This window comes from Cyrtonyx montezumae, unplaced genomic scaffold (assembly GCF_038088225.1).
Source record: "Cyrtonyx montezumae isolate F1298 unplaced genomic scaffold, pur_monq_1.0 scaffold_21, whole genome shotgun sequence".
NCBI lineage: Eukaryota > Metazoa > Chordata > Aves > Galliformes > Odontophoridae > Cyrtonyx > Cyrtonyx montezumae.
In genome coordinates this window covers 5,409,429-5,433,628 of record NW_027071948.1, presented here as the reverse complement: position 1 = coordinate 5,433,628, position 24,200 = coordinate 5,409,429, and the positions used below count along the sequence as shown (strand labels likewise).

Genomic DNA, 24,200 nt, shown 5'->3' with positions numbered 1-24,200 from the left:
TTATTTCCAGGGAGCCTGGCACACGAAGCTGGGTTTATTGTCTGTCATCTGTGCCACACATGCAAATACACACAACGCTCGTGTAGATGAGCACACACTTTGTTGCTGCAGCTTGGGGTTGTCTGGAGCCCAGGAAATCTTTATGCACTCCTGCCAAAGTCTGAGCTTATCAGAGCCAAGGAGAAATGTGTCCCAGATTACGTGCTTGGGTCTGGTTTGGTTCAGCTCTTGGGCATACAAACTGCATCGTCTGTGGCCTGGAGTGATAAAGGATCTTGATATTCTCCATTTCTGAGTTCCAGTGTCTGTTCCTCTCTGCTGTGACATGAAGAACACAAGTGACAAGCTAAAGCCAAGGCTGTCAGGTATCATGGCTTCAGTCAGACATATGAATGAATGTATACAATGAATGAACCAATGCAGCAGTGGCAGTGATAGAGCCTTTTTTTCCACACCAGAGTGACAGAGCTGCATTTACAGGGAGAAAACATACCTGAGTTCCTGGGTACCATTCAGTCCACGTCTGCCTTGCAGGATTACAAGCTGAGAGCAGAGTAATAGTAATTATATCAGTGAGTCCAGAGAAAGAAACTGCCCATGGGGGAAGTTAACCAAGATGCCAAACAACATAATTTCTCTTACAGGGTTCTGACCATCCGCTACTAACCCAAAATAGATCAGAAGTATTGGATGAGAAACAGCTCTGCAACTCATTCATCAGCCCTGGGCCCGCACCCCAGGTAGCTCCAAGGCCTTATCTTTGCTTTACACATTTTCTCATCAATAGGCAGATTTGCTACCTCGAGAAGTAGGTGGCTGATAATCCTGGGGGTACACAAAGGAAGCGCAAAGTGTTGGCTGAAGTCATGAGGACACAGATCTGGTGCAGGGGAGAGCTGCAGGAACAGTCAGCTCGGCGAGTGGTTGGGCTGTTTCCTTTATTGAAGTACCATCCCTAAGAAGAGGGTGGATTTTGGACTTGATATAACATGCGTGTTTATTTCTGACATAGGAAATTCCACCCTGGGTAAGACGTCTTTTGCAGAACAGGTGCATCAACAGTGAGGACACTGCTGTGTTCTGCATCCCCACACCCTGGGCTGGCTTCTGTCGTGGAGTGGGGTCCTGAGAGAGGAGAGGCTCTCAGGTGCTGAGGAGCACAGCATCGAGCTGTCCTCTGGCTCCTGCTGGAATTGTGGCTAATGTGCCTGTCAGGCTCGTTATCAAAGGGCCCGTGTCTGTGAGTGAGACTGAAGGCACTGCCTTCCGTTCTCTTTGTGCTTATTCTCTCCTCCTGGCATTTTGCCTATAGATGAAAAGGTAAAGATGCTGTCTCCAGCTCTCTGGGTTGTTCTGTGATGCCTTGATCCAGCTGGTTTGTGCCAGTTCTTACAGAGAAAATCCCTCAAAAAGACAAAGACTGCGGATGCAGGGTTTGGGTTTTGCTTGGCTGCTATCTGTTACACTGGTGTGAAGCAGGAACTTGAGGCGCTTTGATAATAGATGTAGCTGTCAGTCTGGTTTTCCTTTGTCCCAGGTAGCTGCCAATAAAACGCTATTCCGTAGCGCTACACCTGCAGGAAATGAGCTGCCCAGCACCTCCTGGTTCAGCCCTCACCTCACACTTTGTTGGCTTTGTGGCTACTGCTTTTCACACCCTGCACTGAAGGAAAGCCCCCTGTGCTGCCTGCTCCTTTCCAGAGGAGATACAGACTGAAAGTTTGCTTCCAGTCTCTAAGCAATAGCAGAGATGCATCTTGGAAAGGTAGAATGTGCTGAGGTGTAGCTGAGCAGACTTACCTGCTCCCCTTCACAGGTGAAGGAGCACAACCATTGCAATTAGGCAGCAAAGTGGTTTGCCTGGTGAACAGACTGATAGATATTAGTTATAACCAGGGCCTGGGGTGCAGGAAAGGTTAGTGGAGGGGGTTATGTGAAGAGCTGTGGCTGTAACTTTGTGACTGTGTTTCAGATTCCTGTTGGTTTTCTATGTCACAGGGAACTAACTCTATCTTTAAGTGTGCCCTCGTACTGCCTAGATTGAGAGGGGCAGTCCAAGAAAGCTGCCTGAAAGAGAAGGGCTCACTATAAGTGTTCAGCTTTCAGTTGGAAGGGGCAGGGAGAGAACTACCTGATTAGGGAAGTCTAGTGCAGTGTCCCAAATCTACATCTCGTAACACAAACACAGAGATGAAAAAAGACCCTTGGAAATACTCCACTGAAGCAGAATGGATGAGAATGCTCTGCAGCCGCTTGTGGGGTCTCAGTGTTCTTTGGACTTAAATTACCCTCCCTGTGCTGGTGTCACCTGGTGGGATGAGGTGGAGTGACTTTGCATGCTCAGGGAGAGAAAGTGGCACAATTCAGCCTGCCTTCCTCCCCCTTGATCAGCATCCCCTACTCTCCTGACAGCAGCTGATCTGTTTTTCTGCTACACTGCAGAGATACAGCCCAAAACGGTCAGTGTTTTCTCTTTCCTTGACCACTTCCAGGCAGTGTGTGCATCCACGCCTTGAGCTGCTCAGGGCTTTTGCTGTTGCTGGTCCTGCAAAGTCACCATCTGCCTCCGGCTCTGTTCGTCTTGACGTCTTCATTGCGAGGAAACCAGCTGTGTTGGGAGCTGCTGCCGGGCAGGCTGAGGATGCCAACGTGGCAGCCAAGTGCCCCAGCCGACAGCTGGTGCTGTGCAGCCCTCAGATGGCAGGCAGCGAGTGGGAGGGCAGGCGGCTGCTCAGCAATCAAAGGGAAGTGTCCTGCTGATTGATGGCCCTCATTTGCACATGAAACTGGGACCTCTTATCCCTGCAGGCCCTGCACGTGCGTCTCAGCTGCTGTAAGCGTGGCTGGCACGGGAGATAACCAAGGATGGAAAATGTCTCTTCTAACTCTTTTCGGATGACATCTGGACACCTTAAGTTTCTGACCTAGGTTTGAATTCTGGTCGCCTTTACGGTTCCTAGAAGTTGGTTGCTTCATTTGTGTTGTCGCTCTTGGTTTTAATTGCAGGTGACGCAGAGCCCTCAGGATTATGGCAACTTCTTCCACCTTCTTCTCTCCGTCTCTTTTCCTGTGTGTGCTGGTTCTTACTGACGTCACCCTTGCCGTCTCCCTGGACACCGACATGAAGCTTAAAAACGAGAACAACAACCTTCAAAACCAAGAGACGTGGCCTCAGCAGCCCAGGAGTGGGCACCACCACAAGCATGGCCTGGCCAAGAAAGGGAGGGTCCTTGCCCTGCCTGCTAGAGGGCAACCAGCTGGGGAAGAAGCCCTCCGAGTGGGTAGCGGGGCTCCAGCCATGGAAGAACTGGTGCCACTAGGCCAACCAGCAGCACTGAAACAGGAAAAGGATAAGGATGTGTTCCTGGGCTTTGAGCTCCCACATGCTGAGCGAGAGAACCAGTCCCCTGGGTCTGAGAGAGGAAAGAAGCAGAACCGAGAGCAGCGACGGCACAGCCGCAGGGACAGGCTGAAACACCACAGAGGTACGACAGGACAAGGGGAAATGGTGTCAGACTGAACGAGGGGAGAATGAGATCGGATATAAGGAAGAAGTTTTTTTGACAGTAAGGGTGATGAGGCACTGGCACAGGCTGCCCAGGGAGCTGGTGGAAGCTCCATCCCTGCAGACACCCCAGGTCAGGCTGGAGGGGCTCTGAGCACAGGATGGAGCTGTGGGTGCCCCTGATCACTGCAGGGTGCTGGACCTGATGGCCTTTAGGGGTCCCTTCCAACTCAAGTGATTCTACGATCTGAGCTCCAAGGGAAGCTGAGGCTGTTGGCTCACTTGTATGAGGGAATGAAGATGCAGCTGTGGTTGAGCCACATGGGTGTGCGGAGAGCATGGGGTGTGTGCCTGCTCTGGGGAGAAATCTGCCAAACAAAAGAGGCACAAGAAAAAAGGGAACTCCCAAACTGGAGGTTTATACTGCTGGCTGCAATTTTCTGAAAATGACCTTGTTTGTCTTACAGAGGAGAGCTCTGGAAGCTCCTAGGACTAGAGGGGTTGTTTTGGGGTGGCCCTCTTTGTTGTTTGTTGTTTTTTTTTTTTAAGCAAGTGGTTCAATTTAAGATGAAAAAAGACCATGCCATGCTCAATCTCTCCACTGACTTCAAAACATGACCAGAACTGGAAATAATAATTAAAAAAGCCTACTTAGCTTGAAGATCAGTCTCCTCTCATCACAGCTTGCATTCTTCTACGTTTATGGCAAACTATGAAAAATATAGCTTTTGCACATGTGAAATTGCACTAATTGCATTACAGTCTTGTTGGAAATGTTGCTAAAAGTTTTTGACTGGGACTGCTTCCCTTTGCAGGTCAAGTTGTGGGTGTGTGTCCCTGCGGTATGGTGTGCTCACAGCGGTAAATCTTTAGTGCTCTTACAGCCAGGCAATCCGTGCTGATCTGCACCATTTGACCAGTTGGGTGTCAGTCTCCCTGCCTTCCAGCTATCACTCCTCCCTGCATCAGTAAGAAGAGCTCTATTGTTTTCTCAGGGGACTGACTAAACAACTCACATTAAGCAATATAGAAAGAGCATGCAACAAAGCTGGCTTGAAGCCTTAATTGCAGTCTGCAAAACAGGCCCGGTACCTTTGGCTTAACTTAAGGCCAATATTGAAATTAATTCTTTGCAAAAGCATGGATCAAGCTGTGAGGTTATTTTCATTTCAAGTTAGGGAGGTTCTGACTCGAGCTAGATAGAAATTACCCACTCTTAAAATGACGTAAGGATGTGTTTCAGGAATTTGCAGCAGCTTTAAAACGGTTAAACAGATGTGTTTTGTATTCCCAAGACCAGTCAACAAAGTCTATTCCCAAAACAATTGGCTTGCTACGCCTGTAGCTTCAAGAAATCAGGGAAAATTGCATTTTCCTTAGGAAAAAATTGATTCTTAAGCAAGAGAAATACAGAACTGCACCTTCTTGAACATATGTGTGACTTTGGTGTGTAAGAACTGAGGTGCAGGTAGTCTGGGCCTGACTGACACTGGTCTCAACAGCAGCTCAGGGTGGTGGAAAACGAGGCAGTGGCTGGCTGGAAGCAAATATTCCTTTAATTCACATTTTTCCATGGCATGCAGAGAAGAAAGGGATGACAAAGCTCATGCTGCTGTACCTGTTGTCCTCTGCAGGGAAGACTCCAGCTGTTGGGCCAAGCTCCCTGTACAAGAAACCTGAAAGCTTTGAGCAACAGTTTCAAAACCTTCAAGCAGAGGAATCTACAAGCCCAGCCCCCACCGTGCTTCTCTTCACTGCACTGGATCCAGTTGTTTCCACAGAAGAGCCTCCTGTTCTTCCAGCCACGTCGCCGCGGTCACAGGTAAAGAGACCACTGGTAACTGCACTGTGCCTCTGATACAGACAGCAATCTCCTGCAGCTAAGGTCCACTTTCTTCTTTTTCAGTTAGAGGTAAGTGCTTGCCTAACACCAAAGCCCTCCCTCAGAAGCAGCAGTCTATCTTGGAGACACTCCAAAAGCTGTTCCTGTAGTCCTTTCTCTTCCCTGCCCCCCTTCTCCCTTAGCTAGCCATCTTCAATTGGTTTTGAGGAGCAGAGAGGTGGTAGTAGCCCTTGGCTGGAGGGGCAGCATGATGCTCCTTGCTGGTGTTTCTGCCACACAAAGAAGCAGTGAAAGTTTCCATCTTGATTTCGGCTGGGACAAGAGAAAGGTCTTCCTTTCTAATCATGAGAATCCCCAGTGGACCAGGTGGGGCTGAGGGGTGAAAGCATGAGGAACATTGACCAGTGCTTCAGTGTCACTACAGAAGTATAACCCATTGTCTCTTTGGTGTCTTGTGGTTTGCAGGCCCGCCTCAGGCAAGATGGGGATGTGATGCCCACCCTAGATATGGCACTCTTTGACTGGACAGATTATGAGGACCTCAAACCAGAAATGTGGCCATCAGCTAAAAAGAAAGGTGCTAAACTCACACTGTTGAGCTCCCCATCCTCTCTCCTAGAAGTTGTTCTGTAAGTCTTGACCTATAGTTAGTGCTGACAGATGTACTGAGAGATATGAGAAGATAGTAGTGGGGAAAGAGAGAAAAAGCTGATTGTATTTATGCTCTGATTCAGCATGCTTCTCATTTTGGACGGATAGTTTGAAGGCAAAGGAAAAATGATAAGACGGAGGGTTGAAAAGTAGAGAGGAGTCTAAACAATAAGGGTTCAGAGCTCAAACTCCTGAAGTTTGATGCTTTTTTCACCCTAGTCTCTGAAATATAAACTCTAGTGTGATATATTCTACCATCATCAATTCTTTTCCATAGAGAAACGCCGCAGTAAGAGCTCCAGCAGTGGAAATGAAACCTCATCAGCAGAAGGAGAGCCGTGTGACCATCACCTTGACTGCATCCCAGGTCAGGATCAGCCTGATAAACAGCGTTGTGTTTGTAGAAATGGCCATGAAATCCAGCCCAACTTCCGCTATGAGTATCCTAATTTTGATGCTGTTCCAAAATGGTATGCAGAGGGGAGTTCAAAGATAATGTCTGTAACACAGAGCTGTCATAGTTCTAGCAGGGGATAAATCAGCTATGCTCACCCATGCTCTTGTGTTGCAGGCTCTTGCTGTGACTTGCGTGAGCACCTCTGCAAACCACACAATCGAGGCCTTAACAACAAATGTTATGATGACTGTATGTGCACAGAAGGTGAGTTCAGCTCCTCGCTCCCCTGCTTCCTGCTATCTCACTAGCTGGCTGAGTTGATTGGGTATAGTGTTTGTAGACAACCCTGCTGTTCTTAGCCTTTCCTTGACACTGACTCGCAGCGTGGCCAATGAGTCATCTGGTATATCTTGTTTTCTCTCTTGAAAAGAAGAATCTTAGTATCTGTCTAACAGAAGGAGCCACCCTAAATAAGCAACTCAGTGGTGCTTTGAAGTCCCACACACTATGACATGTATTACTATTCTTGCTTCACGATACTTTATGCCTAGTATGGCTTTTCTGAATTAATTTCAAATGAATATGTAGCAATTCAGTAGGTGTGGGCAGGACACAGACTTCTGTTTCTTAAAACTATTTCAGGAGAATCCACAGCAGCCCTTAATAGACAGTTACGTTATGAAGATGTTGAAAAGCACTCTTCCAGTTCAAACACGTTCAGGACTAGCTCCAGGCACTGGGTCTTGTCTGCCAGAACAGACTGACCCAAGTTTAGTGACCTGTGTTTAAGTACCTAGTGACTTTGACCAGGTCATACACCTCCTTCACCCAGTTAAATCAACCACTCTCCTAGATTTGTAATGCTAAATGATAGTTTTTCCCCTGGGTGTGTCATGTCAAACTTAAAGGCCCTCATCAGCGAGGATGTTGTGATAGATTAACCCAGAAAACAGTCCTTCTGCAAGCTTAGTGAATGCTGCCTCCAGCCCTGCATAGGCTGGTTGTATGTTGATGCCAAATATGCATCCTCTAAATAGATCCCCAGAGGTACAGGGTCCAAATGAGACAGATAAGATGTTCAGATAAGAGCAGAGCTCTGATCTTGTGTGCTGTGTTCTCAGGAAGCCTAACTGCCCAGAGGGGGCTGGTAATGAGGGGCAGAAACCCAGCTTCAAGGTATGTGGGTCACAACACAGCCCAGGGACACGCACTCCAAAATGCTGCTCAGTGACCTGTGACATTGGATGGGTCTCCTGTGTACAAACTACTCAAGGACAGCTTATGGGCTGGCTCATTATTGCAGCTATAAACCCTCAGCTTCCCCCACTCTGGGGGTGCTGGCACTGTTGCTATCTGTTGTATGCTCTGGAAGTAAAAAGAGTTTCAGTTTCGAGGATGATCAAATCAGTTCTTGGCAAGAACTGCAATAACCAGATCCTGGACTCCTGAAAATCAAGGGTTTTTTTGCGTGTTGCTTTGCACGTAGGCTTTCCTCCATCTGGCCCACCTACCTCGGCATTCTGTTGTAACAGTCAGACAGCAGAATCATAGAATGGGAATCTTCAAGATCATCCAACCCCTCCAACCCCCTGCTGTGGGCTGGTTGCCCCCCACCAGCTCAGGTCACCCAAGCCCCATCTAACCTGGCCTTGGAAATCTCCAGGGATGGGGCAAGTGCCTCCCAGGGGTAGGGATGGGTATGGGAAGGTAAATCAGTACCAGAAACGAATGAGTTAACCTGACCAGAGGCTCCCATTGCCTTCTACTGCCATGGGTGACTATGTACTGTAGGGTTTTTTTTACAAGTAAAATACCTTTTTTATTTTTTTTCTCCCTCTCAGTATTCCTCGATGCTATCTCTGATTGCTTCCTTCAGACTCTGCACTTCGAGCATCCAAAATAGAGAAACTGAAGGAGATGAGCAGTGAGCTTTGGATCAACCTCCCCATAATAGCACTTCAGTCTTTTCCTTCCCTTCCTGAAGCTTCAGAGAAATAAATAGCAAGGGGAGCTCCCCAGCCATCGGTGCTGTGCATTTTGTCTATAGTAATTTCCCGATGGAGAAATCACTTAGGCAGTAATGTGAAGTAATAGGGGGAAACCAAGCAGGGCTTCCATAAAATTGCTGGAAACAATTGGGATAATTCATTGGTATTTCAAAAAGCCAATGAAGCCTTCTGCCATAGCCAATGAATCCCAGACCAGAGCAGTGAGCCAAGCAGAACAGCAGGGCCCAGAAAGCAATATGCAATGCCCACGTGTGGCATTTGTCTGCCACCTCATCTGACACAGCCCAGGCTTCCCAATACTGGGACTGGCCCCATCACTGCAGGTTCTGTCGTGAGCTAAGGCTGGGAGCTAAGTGTTCAGTGTTACTGCTTTAGTGAGCCACGGCCTTGCCCTCTCACTGTGCCTGTTTGTTGTTGTTTTTTTACCAGGGTTACGCTGTTATGCCAAATTCCACCGGAACCGACGAGTGACCCGAAGGAAAGGGCGCTGTGTGGAGCCCGAGTCGGCCAATGGAGAGCAGGGATCGTTCATTAACGTTTAGGAGGGTGGGACTTTATCTCCTGCCTGGATGGTGGGTAGCTGGAGTCAAACCGCCTATACCTAGCCGTGAGGATTAGAGAGAAGGTCAAGTGAATGATTGAAGCTGCAGGCCAGGCTCCAACACAACTGAGGCTGGGGTTAACTAGAGCGGTCTCAGCCTTTTCTATACCAGGACTGTGTTCCTCCTCCCTTCCCTCAGCACAGTCCTTGATTTGGGTCCCCCTCTCCCAGTTAGTAGGAGATGATCGTGTTCGCCAGTCTTGATGGCAAGATATAAAAGATCCTTCAGGTCAAGAGGGATAGGAGCTTAATCTTTCCGTCTCAACAGCTGCTTGTGAAGAAAGGATCAGAGGTTCTTAGAGAAATTGAAGCTCGTAGAGAGGCAAAGATAGCAGGAAGCTGGCTGCCTGGGTGAGGAGGGACCCTCTGACAGAACTCTTTCCCCCCTTTGTTCAGTGCTACAGACTGATATTTCCTAGCAGTTGCACACTACCAATTGCTACCTGTCTTCTTTGACTGTTCACTCCCACTCCTTCCCTTCTCTCTTGCTCCCATAGAGCGACCTGGTTTCTGTAAGGATGTGGCAAGACATCCCCGCCTGCAGCTCTCACTCATTAGTTATCCTGCCAAGTCCGTTATTTTTAATGATTATTTTTAGGAGCTTTCTGGGGAAGTGATAGTTTTCCTAGCGAGCCAAAAACAAAGTTTTTGGTAACAGGAGATAGGGACAGGCTGTTCCACTGTAGTAAATCCTGTGACATGTTGCATGTGTGTTTCCACAATGTGTAAATAAAGCTATGATAGATACCTTTTGTGCCACTCTTTTGCTTCTTTGCCTTCTTCAGCTGCACCTGAGGATGGGGCAGGAGCCAGGAGGGCCTAGAGGAGCAGAAATAGGAATCCTGGTGCTTTGGTCAAAATCCTCTTTACACTGCTTCCCTAAACCCTACTGTGTCCCATAAGGATAGGCAGATCTCCACTCTGCACTGTTTCTGTCATATGCTGCTCCATGTTGTGCATTCACTCAGGTGCTCCTTGGCATAATGGTCTGTGCCTCTCATATGATGGCTGCCCAGTCCTAACTGCACAGGTATGCTGTGAACACAATAGTAGTTCTGACCCACATAAACCTATACAGGTAGGAGCTGCACGGAGCAATTTGGAAAGGAGGGTTTAGACAAAGCCTGATGCTCATCTGGCTGTAGCTATTTCGATTTCTACTTGCAGCATGATGATCTCAGCCTAAAAATTAGGAGTAAGGAGTGGTGGCTTGGCTACAGCTCTATGCTGTGGCAGCAGGGATGCAGTTTGTTAACGCAGAGAAAGAAATGCAGCCCCTCCCTCAGCACAGATGCAGAACAGTAGGTGGTACTGCCAGTGCCATTGTCAGTGAAAGCATAAAGGAAAAAAAGGCTTTAATTGATCACAGTCAATTGCAGAGCTCTCAAATCCTGGTCCGTGTGACAGCAATAAGAAGCACATGCACAGCCTTTTATCAAAGGCAGGTTTTGATACCACAGTGCTTTCTGATAGCTGAGCTGAGGTCTGTGTTGGAACAGTGCAATTAAAAGAAAGCTGGAAATTTGGCAGGGATCTTTATCCTTGGTGATGCAGGTATTTATTGCCCCATATCCTGCTAGGACTGTGAGCAGTGTTTTGAACAAGATTTTGTTGCAAACCATGTGCAATAAAAGCAAGTCTGAATTTTAAGTCAGAGCTTTTAGACTTCAACAGTGGACCCTTTGCTTTTTCTGCTTTAGGTCCACTATTAACTCTGAATATAGAGAACAGCTGATTCTTAATTGGTGGGATTAGTTAAATGTCTAAGGACAGCGAAAATTGAGTTAATTATAATGAATTGAGCCACGGGATTATTGGACTGATTGCTCAGGTTGGAGTTTCAGAAGAAGAGCTCATGACTGAGACTCATTCTTTCTGGATCAAACTGTGATGCAGCAGAGGAGAAGCAGAAAGGGTGAGCAGCAGTATGTGAGCATGCTGCACAGCCACAGCAGTGTGAACAGAATCAGGCAGCCTGATTTATGTGTCTGCCAGATATATTACTGACTTCATGGCCGCAGTGCAAATGAAAGCTGTTGAGTAAATAATGTGCCAAGATATGGAATGCAAGATCAGCCTGTGACATAAAACCCAGGGGCAATGTTTGTGCGAGTCCAACCCACTTCTGAGCGCAGGAAAGCTTTTTAGTGCTGCTTTGCTGTCTCAGCAGCACAACAGCAATGGCAGTGATAGTACCACCAGGTTACATTTAGCAAATTTCCCCTGCCTTCCTTCCCTGCATCTCCCACTTGCAACACAGTCAGTGACAGTTCTGCCTTTGGGGACATTAGCTCTGAATAAGGCAGGGGGAGACAAACATCAAGCAAGTCTTGTTTCATGTGTTCTTCTCGATGGATTGTTTGAGAAACTCAAATTAAGAATTCACACAAGCTCAGCTTCTCTCCTGGCCTCGGAGAGCTTAATCCAGAGCTTGTGGAAGATTTTTCTGTTGTCTTGGAAGGGCTTTGGGCCAGGCCCAAAATAACAACAGCAGGGCTCTGTGGAATAATGCTGAAAGTTAATTGCAGCGCATGTATGCAAGTAAGGTGAGTGACAGAGTCCCACCCAAAGTCCCGCTCTGCAGCTACTGCTTTTAGCAGCCTCACAATGAGTCCGAGGTGTATACATCATTTTAAAGCACTTCTCCAAGGGTGAGAATCATTAGGCATGGAAAAAAGAGAGGACAGAGTGCTGATTTGACATAATCATCTCAGCAGCTGCCTGCTCTGTGAATGCTGCTGAGTGTGTTAGGGATGCTGCTGGCAGTTGCCAAAATGATGACTACAAGGGAGACAAGGAAGGGAAGCACAAATTAAAACACTTGGGAATCATTATCTCTCAGGTCTGTAATAGTCTGCATTCATTTTAGCAGGGGGGTGTTTTGCTGAAACCCTCTCTTCCCCCGCTCCCCTGGTAATTACCCTGTTGTCAATCCTTGGGGTGTGAAAGTGCTTCAATTTCAAACCCATGCTTACTAAATTGTTCGTGTCTGTGCCAGTCAGACTCTGCTATAGAACGAAAACATTGCTTTCACATATTTTTTTTAATCTGGAGGAATGAGGGCTATTTTTTTCTTCAAATGTTCTGAGTATCACATGTTCCCATCACTTATGACATATCCATTCATTTCGTAGAGCATCAGTGAATCTTGAAGAGTAATCCCTCAGTTATACAATAAAAGGTCGAGTTAGATTTTAGAAAAACACAGGAGCAGTTTTTTTTTTTTGCTGAGATTAGAAAGAAATTTTTATATTTATCTGTCAATATACCACATTAATGTAACGCTCCCCACTCTCCAAATCATCTTGCTGTATGTTTTTCAGTGAGTTTTCTCCCCAGCATTGAAAAAATTTCCCCTTCAATCCAAATAATACTTCTGCTTGCTGATTTCCTCTTGGGATCTAAATGGGAATTTGCAGGGCCAGGACAACTTCTATATGCCCTTCCTCACTGCTTATTCGGAAAGTCTCTATTGGTAATACACACATTTGTGCAGAGCTGATGCTTTCATTGCTCGTGGCTCTGCAGGCAGGACACAACTCAAATACACCATGGCAGCTGCAGTCATTAGTTACCTTCAGACTAGAGCCCAAGTGAGTGACAAGAAGAGCAGAGCTATGAGCAGTGAGCTTGCCTTCATCTCTGTGGGCCAAATAAGGAGAGCAGGAGCAATTGTATTAATGCCTACACTTCCACACAGAAATGCTTTCGCTTTGCCTGCCAAAGGTACAGAGTCCTGAAGATGCAAAGGAAAGCATTTCTGCCTTATTAGCCCCATTTTTATGCTGCCAGGATGGGAATCGGCTGTGTTTAAGGTTTTTACTTGATTTGCATGAGACATACTATCAAAATCTTTTGTGTAAAGCAGCTAATTGCTGGATATTAATCACAGTGAGCTGAACTCACCTGGACCAGTCTAGTTAAGAAAATCTCTATATCCTATTTCCAGTCTCTGGGGTTGTCTGCTTCTCTCTGCAGTCTTGAACTTGCTGCTTATCTTTCTCACCACGCTGGTGATGCTTTGAGCTATCAGGCCTATGGAAGGGAACAGAGGCAGCAGGTTACACAGAGAGGCAATTTACAAGGCACAAGCAAAGCAAAGCAGACATAAAAAACAACCAACCTCTAGATCTGATAGGTGTGAGAGATGTGCAAACCACTGTGTCTATCATAGCTCTCATTGTTTTCATATCCATTAGATCATTAAGGCATTTCTAAGTCCCCTGGGTCCATGACATACAAGCCCAGAATATAATAAAGAGGGCTGAATTAATTGCACAATCCATTGATGAGCAAAACGAAGTAAAGCACTCTCATTGTACAAGGGAAATGAATGCTCTGCATTGAACAGCAGTCACATCAATCCAAATTACGGCTCACACTGCATAAATGATAATGAGACTGCCTGTCTCACTCAGACCAAGTGAGAATGCTGGAAAGAGCAAAGACACCCACATACTGCTGGATCTAAACAGTGCTTATACTTAAACTGAGCTGCAGCAGAATTTGTCACTAAAACAAACCATATTGCTTTGCTAGACGCCTATCCCAGCAGGATGGCACCCCTACCACAGCTGTACCCAAACACTGAGCCAGCAGTACAGATTTCCAGTATCCCTTTATGTATTTTCAGATGTCAAACCTTCTCGTTGCCATTCAGGGTAAAATTCAGTCCTTGATATCGCTCAGACAATTAGTGTTGCTCCCATTTAATACCACTAGGAGCTGGGCTTCCCTGCAGGACGCAGAAATGGAAATGAAGTCCCAGCTGATGTGGCAATGCACGAGTTACATTTCTGGTAAGGTGTCACAACCGAAGATTTCTGGGAGGACATTTTTATTAATGTTTTCAACTACACAGCAAGTCAGTTTGCTGCTGCTGCTTCTGCTTAGCAATTTAATGACCATGTGACTTGGGCATTCAATACTTTGCCTTGGGAGAGCTTCAAAAATAGTTCATATTAGCAGCCAGCAGGGCTCAGGATGCAGTGAAGGACAGAGCAGCTAGAGAGTTCCCTTTTTAGAGGCAAGTGCAAAAAGGGCTTTTTCAAGGCTTGTCTGTGGCTTGTTTGAGAATGTGTGAGTTCAGATTCCATACTGCAGACAACTCTTGCTCATAACCTTGCACTGTGCCGCTTGAACTGGAAATGAGACTGAATGGTGACTCACATTTCCACATCCAGCTTCTGCAATGAACTTCAGACTCCTCTCTCACTCTTAGAGGCCCCATCTTAAAAGTAAATTAGAAGAAAGCAACTGACCCAAGTAAAATGTCATAGTCTGTCTGTAAAATGTCATACTCTGCAGACAGGTCATGCATACGTTGGGCAAGGAAGGTTGGAGATGTCACCCTGACTTCTTGGTTCTGCTATCCCATTGCTATATGTGGGGAGAAGACTGCAGTTATGGGTCAGGAAAAGAATTTATGGCTGTACAGGGTGGTTTGGGGTTGGTCATTAACAACTTCCCCAGCTCTAAAACTGGAAAAGCTTTCAGGACAACAGGTGAAGTCATCCCAGTTGAGAATCATAGGCTTAATAAGGCTGGAAAAGAGCTCTGGGATCACTAAGTCCAACCCCAACCCACCCCACCATGCCCACTGCCCACGTCCCTGAGTGCCACATCTCCACACTGAAACACCTCCAGGGACGGTGACCTGGGCAGTAATCACCACTATTTCTGAGGAGAAATCGCCCCTAAAATCCCACCTGCACTTCCCCTTGTGCGACTTAAGGCGACCCTCTCAGGTCCTAGCAGTGTTACAAGGACCAAGGGCTGAGCCCACCTCGCTGCCACATCTTTCAGGACCTACAGAGAACAACGAGGTCCCCTCCCCAGGCTTCAGCCGCTCCGCTGCAGACACAGCTCGGTTCCCTCCTCACACAGCCCCACGCACCTCCTCACGCACCCCACAGCCTCTCCTCCCTCATCCCGACAGCGGGGATGACCCCCACCCAACCCCAGCGAGGTTCCCCCCCGCTCTGGGTCCCACCCCCGGGGCAGGGCGCTGAGGGAGGCGGTGTCCCGGCTGCTCCCGCCTTCCGTCCCTTCCCTGGGCGGCTCCGCGGTGGGAGTCACGGGGCGGGCGGCTGCCATGGAGCTGCCTGCCGTCAGCCTCAAGGTACGGGGGGGCTGAGCCGCCGTGGGGCGAGGTGGGTCGGCAGGGAGAAGGGGGAGCGGGTCCCCTCGCACGGGGGTGGGCGTCGAGTCTGGTCTTGACCCCCCCACCCCCCCCTCCCTCAGCTGCAGCTCTGATCCCAAGGGGCGCTGCGCGGGGTCCAGAGGAGGCGAAGCTGGTGCTCGTCTGGGAAATCACATCAGGAAGGTGACCGCTCTTGTCCTCACAGACCGACAGAAACTGCTTTTCTGTTTCTGTTTTTTTTTTTGGGGGGGGAGGAGGAGGTGTTGAATGGTGAACATTCATGCGATATTTGGTGGAGGAACGGGAAATAAGGGAGGAGCAGCTCCTCGCAGGGTGGCTGGGGTCATCCGCCCCTGTGCCTCCTCATGTTGCTCCTGAGTCCTGACCTTCCACTAGCTTCCCTCCGTTTGTCATATTTTCAGAGCCCTGGGACTTTGAGGGCAGCGTGCCGCTCGTTTGCCAGCTTCCCTTGTTGGGATTTTGGGTGTGATGCTGGAAGCATTGCGGATCACGTAGGGTTGGGCTGCCCTTGGCTTGGAGCTGGGGGTTGCCAGCAGTTATGGGACTGCTCTGCATCGGATGTGGCTGTGCTATGTGAAATCTGGGAGTTCATATAAGTGTGTTTCCCTTTCTTATTAGCTCGCTGAGAGAAGAGACTTCCCCACTTAGAGGCAGGTGCGTGGATGGCTTTTTCAAGGCCTGACATGCAGGTTATATTTGCAGTTGTTGAACTATAGGAGTAGGAAGGGAGCTCTTGGAGGCCACGAGTCCAACCCCTTGCTGGGCAGGTTCCCTACAGCAGGTTACACAGGAAAGCGAGCAGCTGGATCTTGAATATGTACAGAGAAGGAGATTCCACCACATGTGGCCTGTCCCAGTGCTCTATCATGCCAGCAGCAAAAAGTTCTTCTATTACATCCTGGAAATCAACTTTTATTTTGCTCTGACACATTTTAGCTATTGTGTGGTTCCCAGTTCGGTTCCCAGTTCGATAGAAAAATGCTACATTCTCCTTTTTCTTTTTTCTTTTTCCTTTGTTTTACCCCATGTGAAAAAAAAAAATGACATTGAGTTAACAAATCTGCCAGTGAAATCACATGCTCCACCACGGGAGGAGGTGATGTAGGAGCTGGAAGAAAAGACATGCTTCTTGAATGTTTGAGTCACCACAACAACGTAACTAAGATGCTGCATTCCCTCCCTGGTTTCGGGTGACCATTCTTAAATCTCTTCCTGGGTAAGAGTAATCTTGACCTGGCCACTGTTCTCAGCGTTAGGAGGTACCTTTTGTAAAGTGCTGGTGAGGGTGGTAAGGCACTGGAACTGGTTACCCAGAGAAGTTAGGGATGCCTCATCCCCAGAGGCATTCAGTGTCATGTTGTATGGGCCCTGAGCAGCCTGAGTTGGTGATTGGCAACCCAGCCCATGGCAGGGAATTGGAACTGAATGGTTTTTAAGGTCCTCTCCAACCTTCTGGGACTCAAGGGCTGCAGCACAATGAGTTAATAATTGTCCTGCATCTTTGTGCTGTCCCTGAGTCATGGCCTGCTGCTCTGAAACAACTCACAAAGGTTGGCAAGGTTCTTACTCAGAGAGGGACTGGGAATAGCACACTACAGGTATGCAATGGCATTAACTGCTGACACTTCCTCTGAGATCACAAGGATGAACCTAGTTACAAAAGAAGAAAACTTCCAAAAACCTGTGTGACTGAGCAGTGTTTGTGCCAGAATGTCTCAGCCTTGAGGTCCTTCTTTAAACTGTGTGCAGAACTGTAAAATTAGTATTGCAGGCCTTGACCTACTGGAGATGAGGAATTCATTAGTGGAGCAGCATCTACTGGCTCAGCTGTAGTAGTGTGTGCTTTCCACACAACAAAGTGTGGAAAGCAGCATCACCTGATTTTTACAGTGAATGCTGGATGAGTAGGATTATTGCAATAGCCATGCTGAGCCTTGAAATACGAAGTTTGCTTCCAGTCTTTGATTGGAAGAGGCCTTCATATGTCACCTAATCCAGCCTCCTGCTCAAAGCAAAACTAACTTGAAAGGTAGAACAAATGGATCAACTCCAAGGGTTGGAAACCCCTTTGGAGATCATCCAGTCCAACCGCCCTGCTAAAGCACGCACCCCAGAGAGGGATGCAGGGGAGAGTGTCCAGGTAGGCTCTGAATATCTTCAGAGAAGGAGAATGAGTTCCTGTTCCAAACAACTCTTAATAAAAAAAGCAGTGTATGCTCTTCCTAGGTATGCATATATCCCCCTGAACAGATGGAAATAAATTCTTCTGTCTCACCAGGAGGCTGCCTGCAAATTATCTCACGTAATGACTGCAGCTCTAAGTGATGTTTTTCATTAACACTCCGTTTTCTGTGTTGAAGCATACCGAGACCATCAGCCAATTCCATAGTGCCCTAAAGAGCTGTCAGATAACTCAGACTAATAGCTCGGAAGGAAATGCCTTGTTTTGCTTTCAGCAGCCCCCTGTATTATCAGCCCTTGCTTACCTGACTTTATGCTGGTGATGGAGCCTGCTTCATAATTTAATAACTGCAATATTGATCTAGACAGCTTAAAAAAAATAATAAAACCCACCGTGCATAATTATATTAACTGCTGAGCCTTGAGGGGTCTTGTGAGTGTGTAACATGCAATTAAATGCTACCTAATTAAGAATTTCCGTGATGTTGTGGTCGTCTCCTGGGTAAATGCTATTTGCATGTCTCCATTCTTATCCAAGAACATCTTGTATTTTCCTGATTAGCAGTTTCTGCCTGGTCTCTGTGGTACAGGAGGGGAAGCGGCGGGTGGTGCTGAAGCATTTTGTAGGCTTTCATGAGCAATTAAAAAAAAAAAAGATTATTAAAAACCTGTTTGAGCAGAGTTTGAAGTTCAGACAGTCTGTGCTGAACGTGCTAGGGTTCTGCAGTGAAACAAGAGCTTCATCTTACCACAAGACATCTACGTTGTGATGTCTTGGCTGGACAGTCCAAGCCATTGCAGATGCATCACTCCTGATTTCCTGGCACTCATGTCACAGCTTTCTGGGTTATTAGCTTTCTTGAAGCAATGAGTCCTATGTGAATTTAGAACATGGGTAGACTTTTTGAGTCAATAACCATAGCAGGATGTCCATAGAAGTGAAATACATTTTATAGTGGCTTAATGCAGTGCTCCTCTCTGTGAAGAGGCTTCCTGTGTCAAGCAAGTAATTTCACTTTCTCAATTTATTTCCTCATTTTTCCCCTTTCTTTTATGGAGAAGAGGTGGTAAGTGAAGCAGGGGAGCATGCTTTGGAGGGGTGTTGGTGTTTGTATGTCTGTTTGCTTTTATCCCAAGGTTATAAATGCCAATCCTACAGACAGAAAAATGGAAGGACACCTCTGTTTCCTGTGGACCCTCTCATATGTCATAAAGTTGGGTCCAGGCTTCAGCCTTTGTGAAGCTGCTGTAGCGTTATCTTCTTGCTGTGTTGGTATTTTGGCACTAGTGGCTTCACTGGAGATGAAAAGAGCAGCATTCCGTGGCAGGGTTGGGTTGTTTGGCTCCTAGAAGATGGCTTCAGGTCTGTTAATATTGGAGTGGGGTAGGCCACTGCTGAACAGGTTGGAAAGGGGCAAAGGGGAATTCACTGAGGACTACAGCAAGAATGCTGGGAACTGTGGTCATGACTGTTTATGGACTTCTTGGTGGTGGCATACCAGATGGGTCATGTATGAACTGTGCGAACATAGTGTGAATCAGATTGTCTGGCTTTCAGTACAAAATATTCTGGAGTTCCAAAATCAATACCACATTTAGAAAAGGCTTAAGTGGGCCCTGAATCAACTGTCAACAGCAAAGATGATGGTAATGAATGACTGTAGTGGAGCACCACATGAAATATTCAGCAACAGAAGCAGAGAAAAGTGGTTTTGTCTTTGCTGGCCCTGTTGCTAGGTCAGCTTTTTGCACTGGTTCATGGGTCCAGGGCACTCTCCTACTCTTGTCTCCTGGAGATGAGATGACAGTTTTCCCAATTGCTGACCTGTCTTCTTCTCTGTTTTTCCATAGGCCATCATTCTGGTACACTGGCTGCTCACAGTGTGGTGAGTGATTGGTAACTGGCCTGGCTTGAGAAGAGGATATTCCTTCAAAGTAGAAATGGGATATTCTTGGGGATTCAGCACTCCCTGCTCATGCCTGTGTGCAAGGAGATCCTAAGCCCAAGTGTTTGTATGGGAGCAGGGATAAATGTAAACACTGCTGCAGGCTCCTTGTGAACTTGGGTTGGGTTTTTTGTCTTGTTTGGCAGGGGATGCATGAATAACTCATTTCCAGCCTCCTATGCTTGGGGGAATTTCAGTGTCCTTGCAGTGGGGATCTGGGCCATTGTGCAGCGAGATTCCCTTGATGCCATCGTGATGGTGAGTGTGAGGGTATTTGCCTCTACCAGGCTGCTCAGGGAGAGGGTGGAGGGCTGAAAAGCTCTTTTGAATCAGTGATGATATTCAGCTGCTCCCAGTGCAGCAGTGAACAAATCAATCTCTTTATTTATTTATTTTTGTCTCCCCAAGAGAGCCTGGCTTCTACTTAAGCACTATAAACTATGGTGGGAAGCATTCACTATCCATTATTTTGCTTCTCAGGGGTAAAGCATACTTGATTATTAACGTTCTCCTTGCTGTTGACACTTTTAATGCCAGAGGAGGACTCCGAGCATTTAATATGCTTGAGTTAGAGGTGCTTTATAAACCCCTTTTTTGATCATTAAAGGAACATACTAGTAGAAGGTGTCCAGCAGATGTGAAGAAAATGCATGATGTATGAGATCATCCACTTTGGAATCTCTTTGTACCTGGGGGCTGTGTCAGGGGTTAGCACTGTGTTATACAGAGGTGGAAGCATAATTGTGTCAACACTGATCTTCTAGCAGATAGAACCTATAAGTGTCTGTTACTCCTGGTAATTAATTCCTCATTCAGCTCATGTCCTGTTCTCTCTTTCCAGTTCCTGACTGGCCTGCTGCTCACAGTCCTCACAGACATCATTCACATCTCTGTCTACTACCCTTTGCATAGTTATCTCATTGACGTGAAGCGTTTCAGTATGGGTATGGCCATCTTCAGCCTCCTCCTGAAACCTGGATCCTGCTACTTTGTGTATCAGATGTACCGGGAGCGTGGAGGAGAATACACCTTCAACATAGGTATGATGCTTCCTCTGCCTCGGTGTGGGCCACATTCTCTGGTGTTAGAGAAGGCTGCCTTCTGCTTTGTACCCTTCAGCCTCAGCCTTGTGCAGCTGGATTCTGCCCCTCTTTCCGAGGAGGAGGATGACGTCTCTCTTCCTCGTGTCTGTTCTCCCTTTTGTGCTCCTGCTGAGTCTTAGGCCTTACATTTATGTTCTTACTCTCTTCCCTTGCAGACCTGGAGTCCTCGTCTGACAGCCATTTTGCCTACAATGGTATTGATGCCACTGCTGTCACTCTTACTCAGTTAACTCAGGTTTTTCCTCTCTTCCATTTCCTTCATTTTGTGCACTTCTTGGAAGCCTTTGGGTGTCCCTCTCACTTTGCCAACCTTTTCCTTCTATGGGAAAGTAAAGGCATCATCCCTTCTACCTGGATTATGCATGTGAGGGAAGGGTGGATTTCTAACTCCGTGCTTCATGTCCTAGCTATCTTTGTTTTGGACTTCTGTTTCCTTACTTGGGAAATGGGACTGATGTTTACTTTGTGCTGCTTTGCTTGGAGGCATTCATTTTTCCTCCTTGTTGCTAGGAATAATATGACAGCCTTGCCAAAGATAGGTGCTAGGGTTGGGTATTCCTGGTGCTGGTTCATACTGGCACAGCTGCCAGAGGTTGTTTGCTGTGTGGGAGTTCATCCTGGCAAAAACAGCAGCATAGTGCAGTTATCTTTTTCTTTCCTGAGGCTTTGTAGGACAAAGGATGGTGTTACTGGCATTACAGTGTTTGAAAGCTGCCACTTAGACTTCATTGGTGCTAGCAAAGAAGATGAGGCTTCTTGTGAAAAGAGGTGGATGCTTGTAGAGAAGGAGAGGCTGTCAGAGGAAAACAGTGGCTTCAGGTTGTTGTTTGCATCTCATGATAGGAGAATTTGGATGTTTTCTCCATCAGCTGCTTGCACAAATGCCAGGCAGATCTGTCTCAGCTGACTCAGAATGCCTGTGTGCTGTGTTTGCTCTGGTTTTCATTAGCTGCTTACTGTTCTTGTAACTGGGATTTGACATCTCTACCCTGTAGAAAGTGTAGGTGAGTGTTCCCCCTTCTTACCATGCTGTTCCAGCACAGGCATACTGTCAGAGTCTCTTTGCAGGCACAAGTTGGAATTCAGTAACTTAACATTTTCATATCCTCTCCTGAAATGTCTTTCCTACAATATTTTCAGTACAAACCATGTGCTGTTGTTTTCTGTTGAATGTGGCTGACAAATTTTCTCTTTTCCTACTAACTGGTGTTTTTCTTTTGAACTGAATTGTGACTTTTTACTGCCCCTCTCTCTTGTCTTTCTGTTGATACAAAAGCCCTCTTCATTGCCTCTCAGCATCCTTTCTGCTTCAAACAAGCCTGCCATGTTTTGGGGCCCAACTTTGATTCAGGTTGCTTTCTAGCCATAGGTAGAGCTACAGATAGAGATCTCTCGCACATTTTGTCTCTCCTTTCCCTGCTCATGCGCTGGACTGTAATGTGACTTTGTACCAATCTTGTACCATGGGCAAATTGTTCATAGTACAATTAAGAGTGCTGCTGGATCCAAGTTTAGTGCCATGGCATGGCATAGCTGGGTTGTTGGGAAGAGAGTGGCTCACAAATGAATCCACAAAATGAATTCATGTATTCATCACAAATGAATACGTTTGAGATAGCTGTGGTTTCTGCTTGTTTCTGTTTGTTTACAAGGTATATTGTTTGGTGGTTGTTTTTTTTTTATCCCAATAGATTTCATAAACTTGATACTGCTGAAATATGCCTGTAATATAATATGCCTGCTGTGCTGCTGTACACTACTGCAGGTTCTGTTTTCCAACCAGCCATGTGGCTACGAGCATTTCTCAGGGAGTGAAGGGACATGTTCTAATGTACCTCATTTATTTTGCCATTGTTGGAAGGATGAGGTTTTCTTACCTCCTGCTTGTATAGTGAGAGTCACAGATCCACAGGTGCTGGGAAGCTGGTAGAGCTGCTAATGTGGCATGCTCCTGAACTTTTGGTTTCTTCTAGGAGATTCAGTCTTTTGTGCTTGTTTTATTCTTTATTAAGCTTTTACTTTTCCTGTTCAGGTCTCAACCGTGCAGGCCGGGACCGCAGCGCCTATGAGACAATTGATCAGCAGGATGCCTCTCCACAGTGGCCTGACTCAAGCAAGAATGCCCAGCATCCATACTGAGGCCTTTTTCTGCAGCAGAATGGACACCTCCCTCCTCCAGTCCAGCCTTATGCTCCTCCTGTGTCTGTTCTGATGAAACAAGTTCTGCCACTGAGTAAACAGGAGAGGATCTGATTTTACTTTTCTTTTGCCTTCCTGAAGATTAGGCAGAGGGGTTCTTGGAATGAGTCTAAAAGATATCAGATGACTTTAAATGCTGTGACTCTTTGTAATTCCAATACACTGCTTTCCTCTCTCCCCTTAAATCCCTCTCCTGTATGTGCAAGTGGATGCACCTTCTGCATTCTTCCAAGTCTTGTACTGTGCATCCTCTATTATGTAAGTAAGGGAGACATTCAAAATATTCCTGGGCAAGCTATCTTTAGCAAGCTTATTGGCTGCCCTTGAAACAACACAGTTTAGCCTGTTTTCTTGATGTACATTTCCAGGAAACATCTGGGAGTTCTTGAGAGCTGTTTTTGGTGGTGTTTTTTAATTAAGATTTATGACCATAACTCCCTGTGCTAGCTGTGGTGGTTTACATGCAGCTGGGGTTGGTGTAAAATGCTCTTACTGTGCCAGGGAGCATTCATTGATGCTTTTATGAATGTTAAATGTCCTTCAGGATACTTAAAATGGTTGGTAAATGTTGATTGTTTATGCTCTGTGCCTTGAAATGTCCTTTTTCCTTCAGCTGTCTTATCTTAATAGAACTTGAAGTGTTATACTTTTCTAAGAAAACTATAAAATGAACACAGTTCTTCTGTGTTAGGAAAAAATTACACTGGTCAGCCATGTTTCATTTGAAAATATAGGTAGCTATTCCTGAGGCTCTGGGACTGCAGTCTGGGGGGGTTATTATGGGGCAAGGTCTGCAAGGCTTCGATGGCTCTGTTTTAAGCTTTATGCAAACATGTGGAAGGTACTGCACGGGGGGGGTGGGCAGTGAAGGTAAAAGGAGGACTGAGGAAGGGGAGAGATGGGTTTGTGTAGTTCTGCACTGCAATGGTGAGCTCTGGAATGTGGCAAACTATAAATCTGATCTTCTGCACAGTAAACCTGCCCTGCTGTGCCTTTCAAGGGGAAATCCTTAAGAGTAAATGTCCATCGGGTTTCGTTAGAAGAAGAAAAGATTGTCAGCCTTGGCTGAATGAAAATACAAGTGTTGGGAAGGTCTGTGTCTTTCTGAAGCAGGTTCACTTTCAGTTATTTCTGTTATTTGACAGTTGCATTTCTCTGACAAGAACTGCTGCTGTGTTGACTCTCCAGTGACCAAAAGCTCTGTTAACTTTGCTCTGTCCCTTAGCAGCATACTGTTTGGGTTTTAAAAACAAGCATTTTTCTTTCAAGTTGTGTCACTCTAAACATTAGCAGCTGCTTCATTCCCTGTACAGCTCAAGCACTAAGGTGGCCTGCTGCTGTGCCTGGACCAAAGTTGCTTATGTTTGGATGAGCACATGGTAGATGCTGTAGAGCTGCGATAATCTGATTTACTCTTCGGGGATGAAGGCTAGGTAGGCAGAGTTGTTTGTTCTTTATAAACCTGTAGAGTGGCCATACTCTGTTAGTTTTTCACTGTTCTTCAGAACTGCACAGTGACAGTACGGATCCCTGAACAACGTGTTGAAACACTCAGGAGATGGGCAGTTTTTTGTTTCCAGGTCCTGTGGACTGCAGACAAAA

The 24,200-nt window shown here is 46.6% G+C and overlaps 2 protein-coding genes across 2 annotated transcripts; both read left to right on the top strand.

Annotated features, from left to right (window-relative positions):
* Positions 1-3,028: 3,028 nt before the first annotated feature.
* DRAXIN (dorsal inhibitory axon guidance protein) lies at positions 3,029-9,753 on the top strand. The gene is made up of 6 exons (XM_065737819.1): positions 3,029-3,485; positions 5,140-5,327; positions 5,814-5,925; positions 6,277-6,366; positions 6,571-6,660; positions 8,835-9,753. Exons 1-6 carry the CDS (start codon positions 3,029-3,031, stop codon positions 8,945-8,947), a joined length of 1,050 nt encoding a protein of 349 aa, XP_065593891.1. The 3' UTR covers positions 8,948-9,753.
* Positions 9,754-15,066: 5,313 nt separating this feature from the next.
* Positions 15,067-22,938, top strand: AGTRAP (angiotensin II receptor associated protein). The gene is made up of 5 exons (XM_065738181.1): positions 15,067-15,127; positions 19,202-19,236; positions 19,443-19,554; positions 20,138-20,336; positions 22,432-22,938. The coding sequence occupies exons 1-5, from the start codon at positions 15,101-15,103 to the stop codon at positions 22,536-22,538; spliced, it is 480 nt and encodes a 159-aa protein (XP_065594253.1). The 5' UTR covers positions 15,067-15,100; the 3' UTR covers positions 22,539-22,938.
* Positions 22,939-24,200: the final 1,262 nt, after the last annotated feature.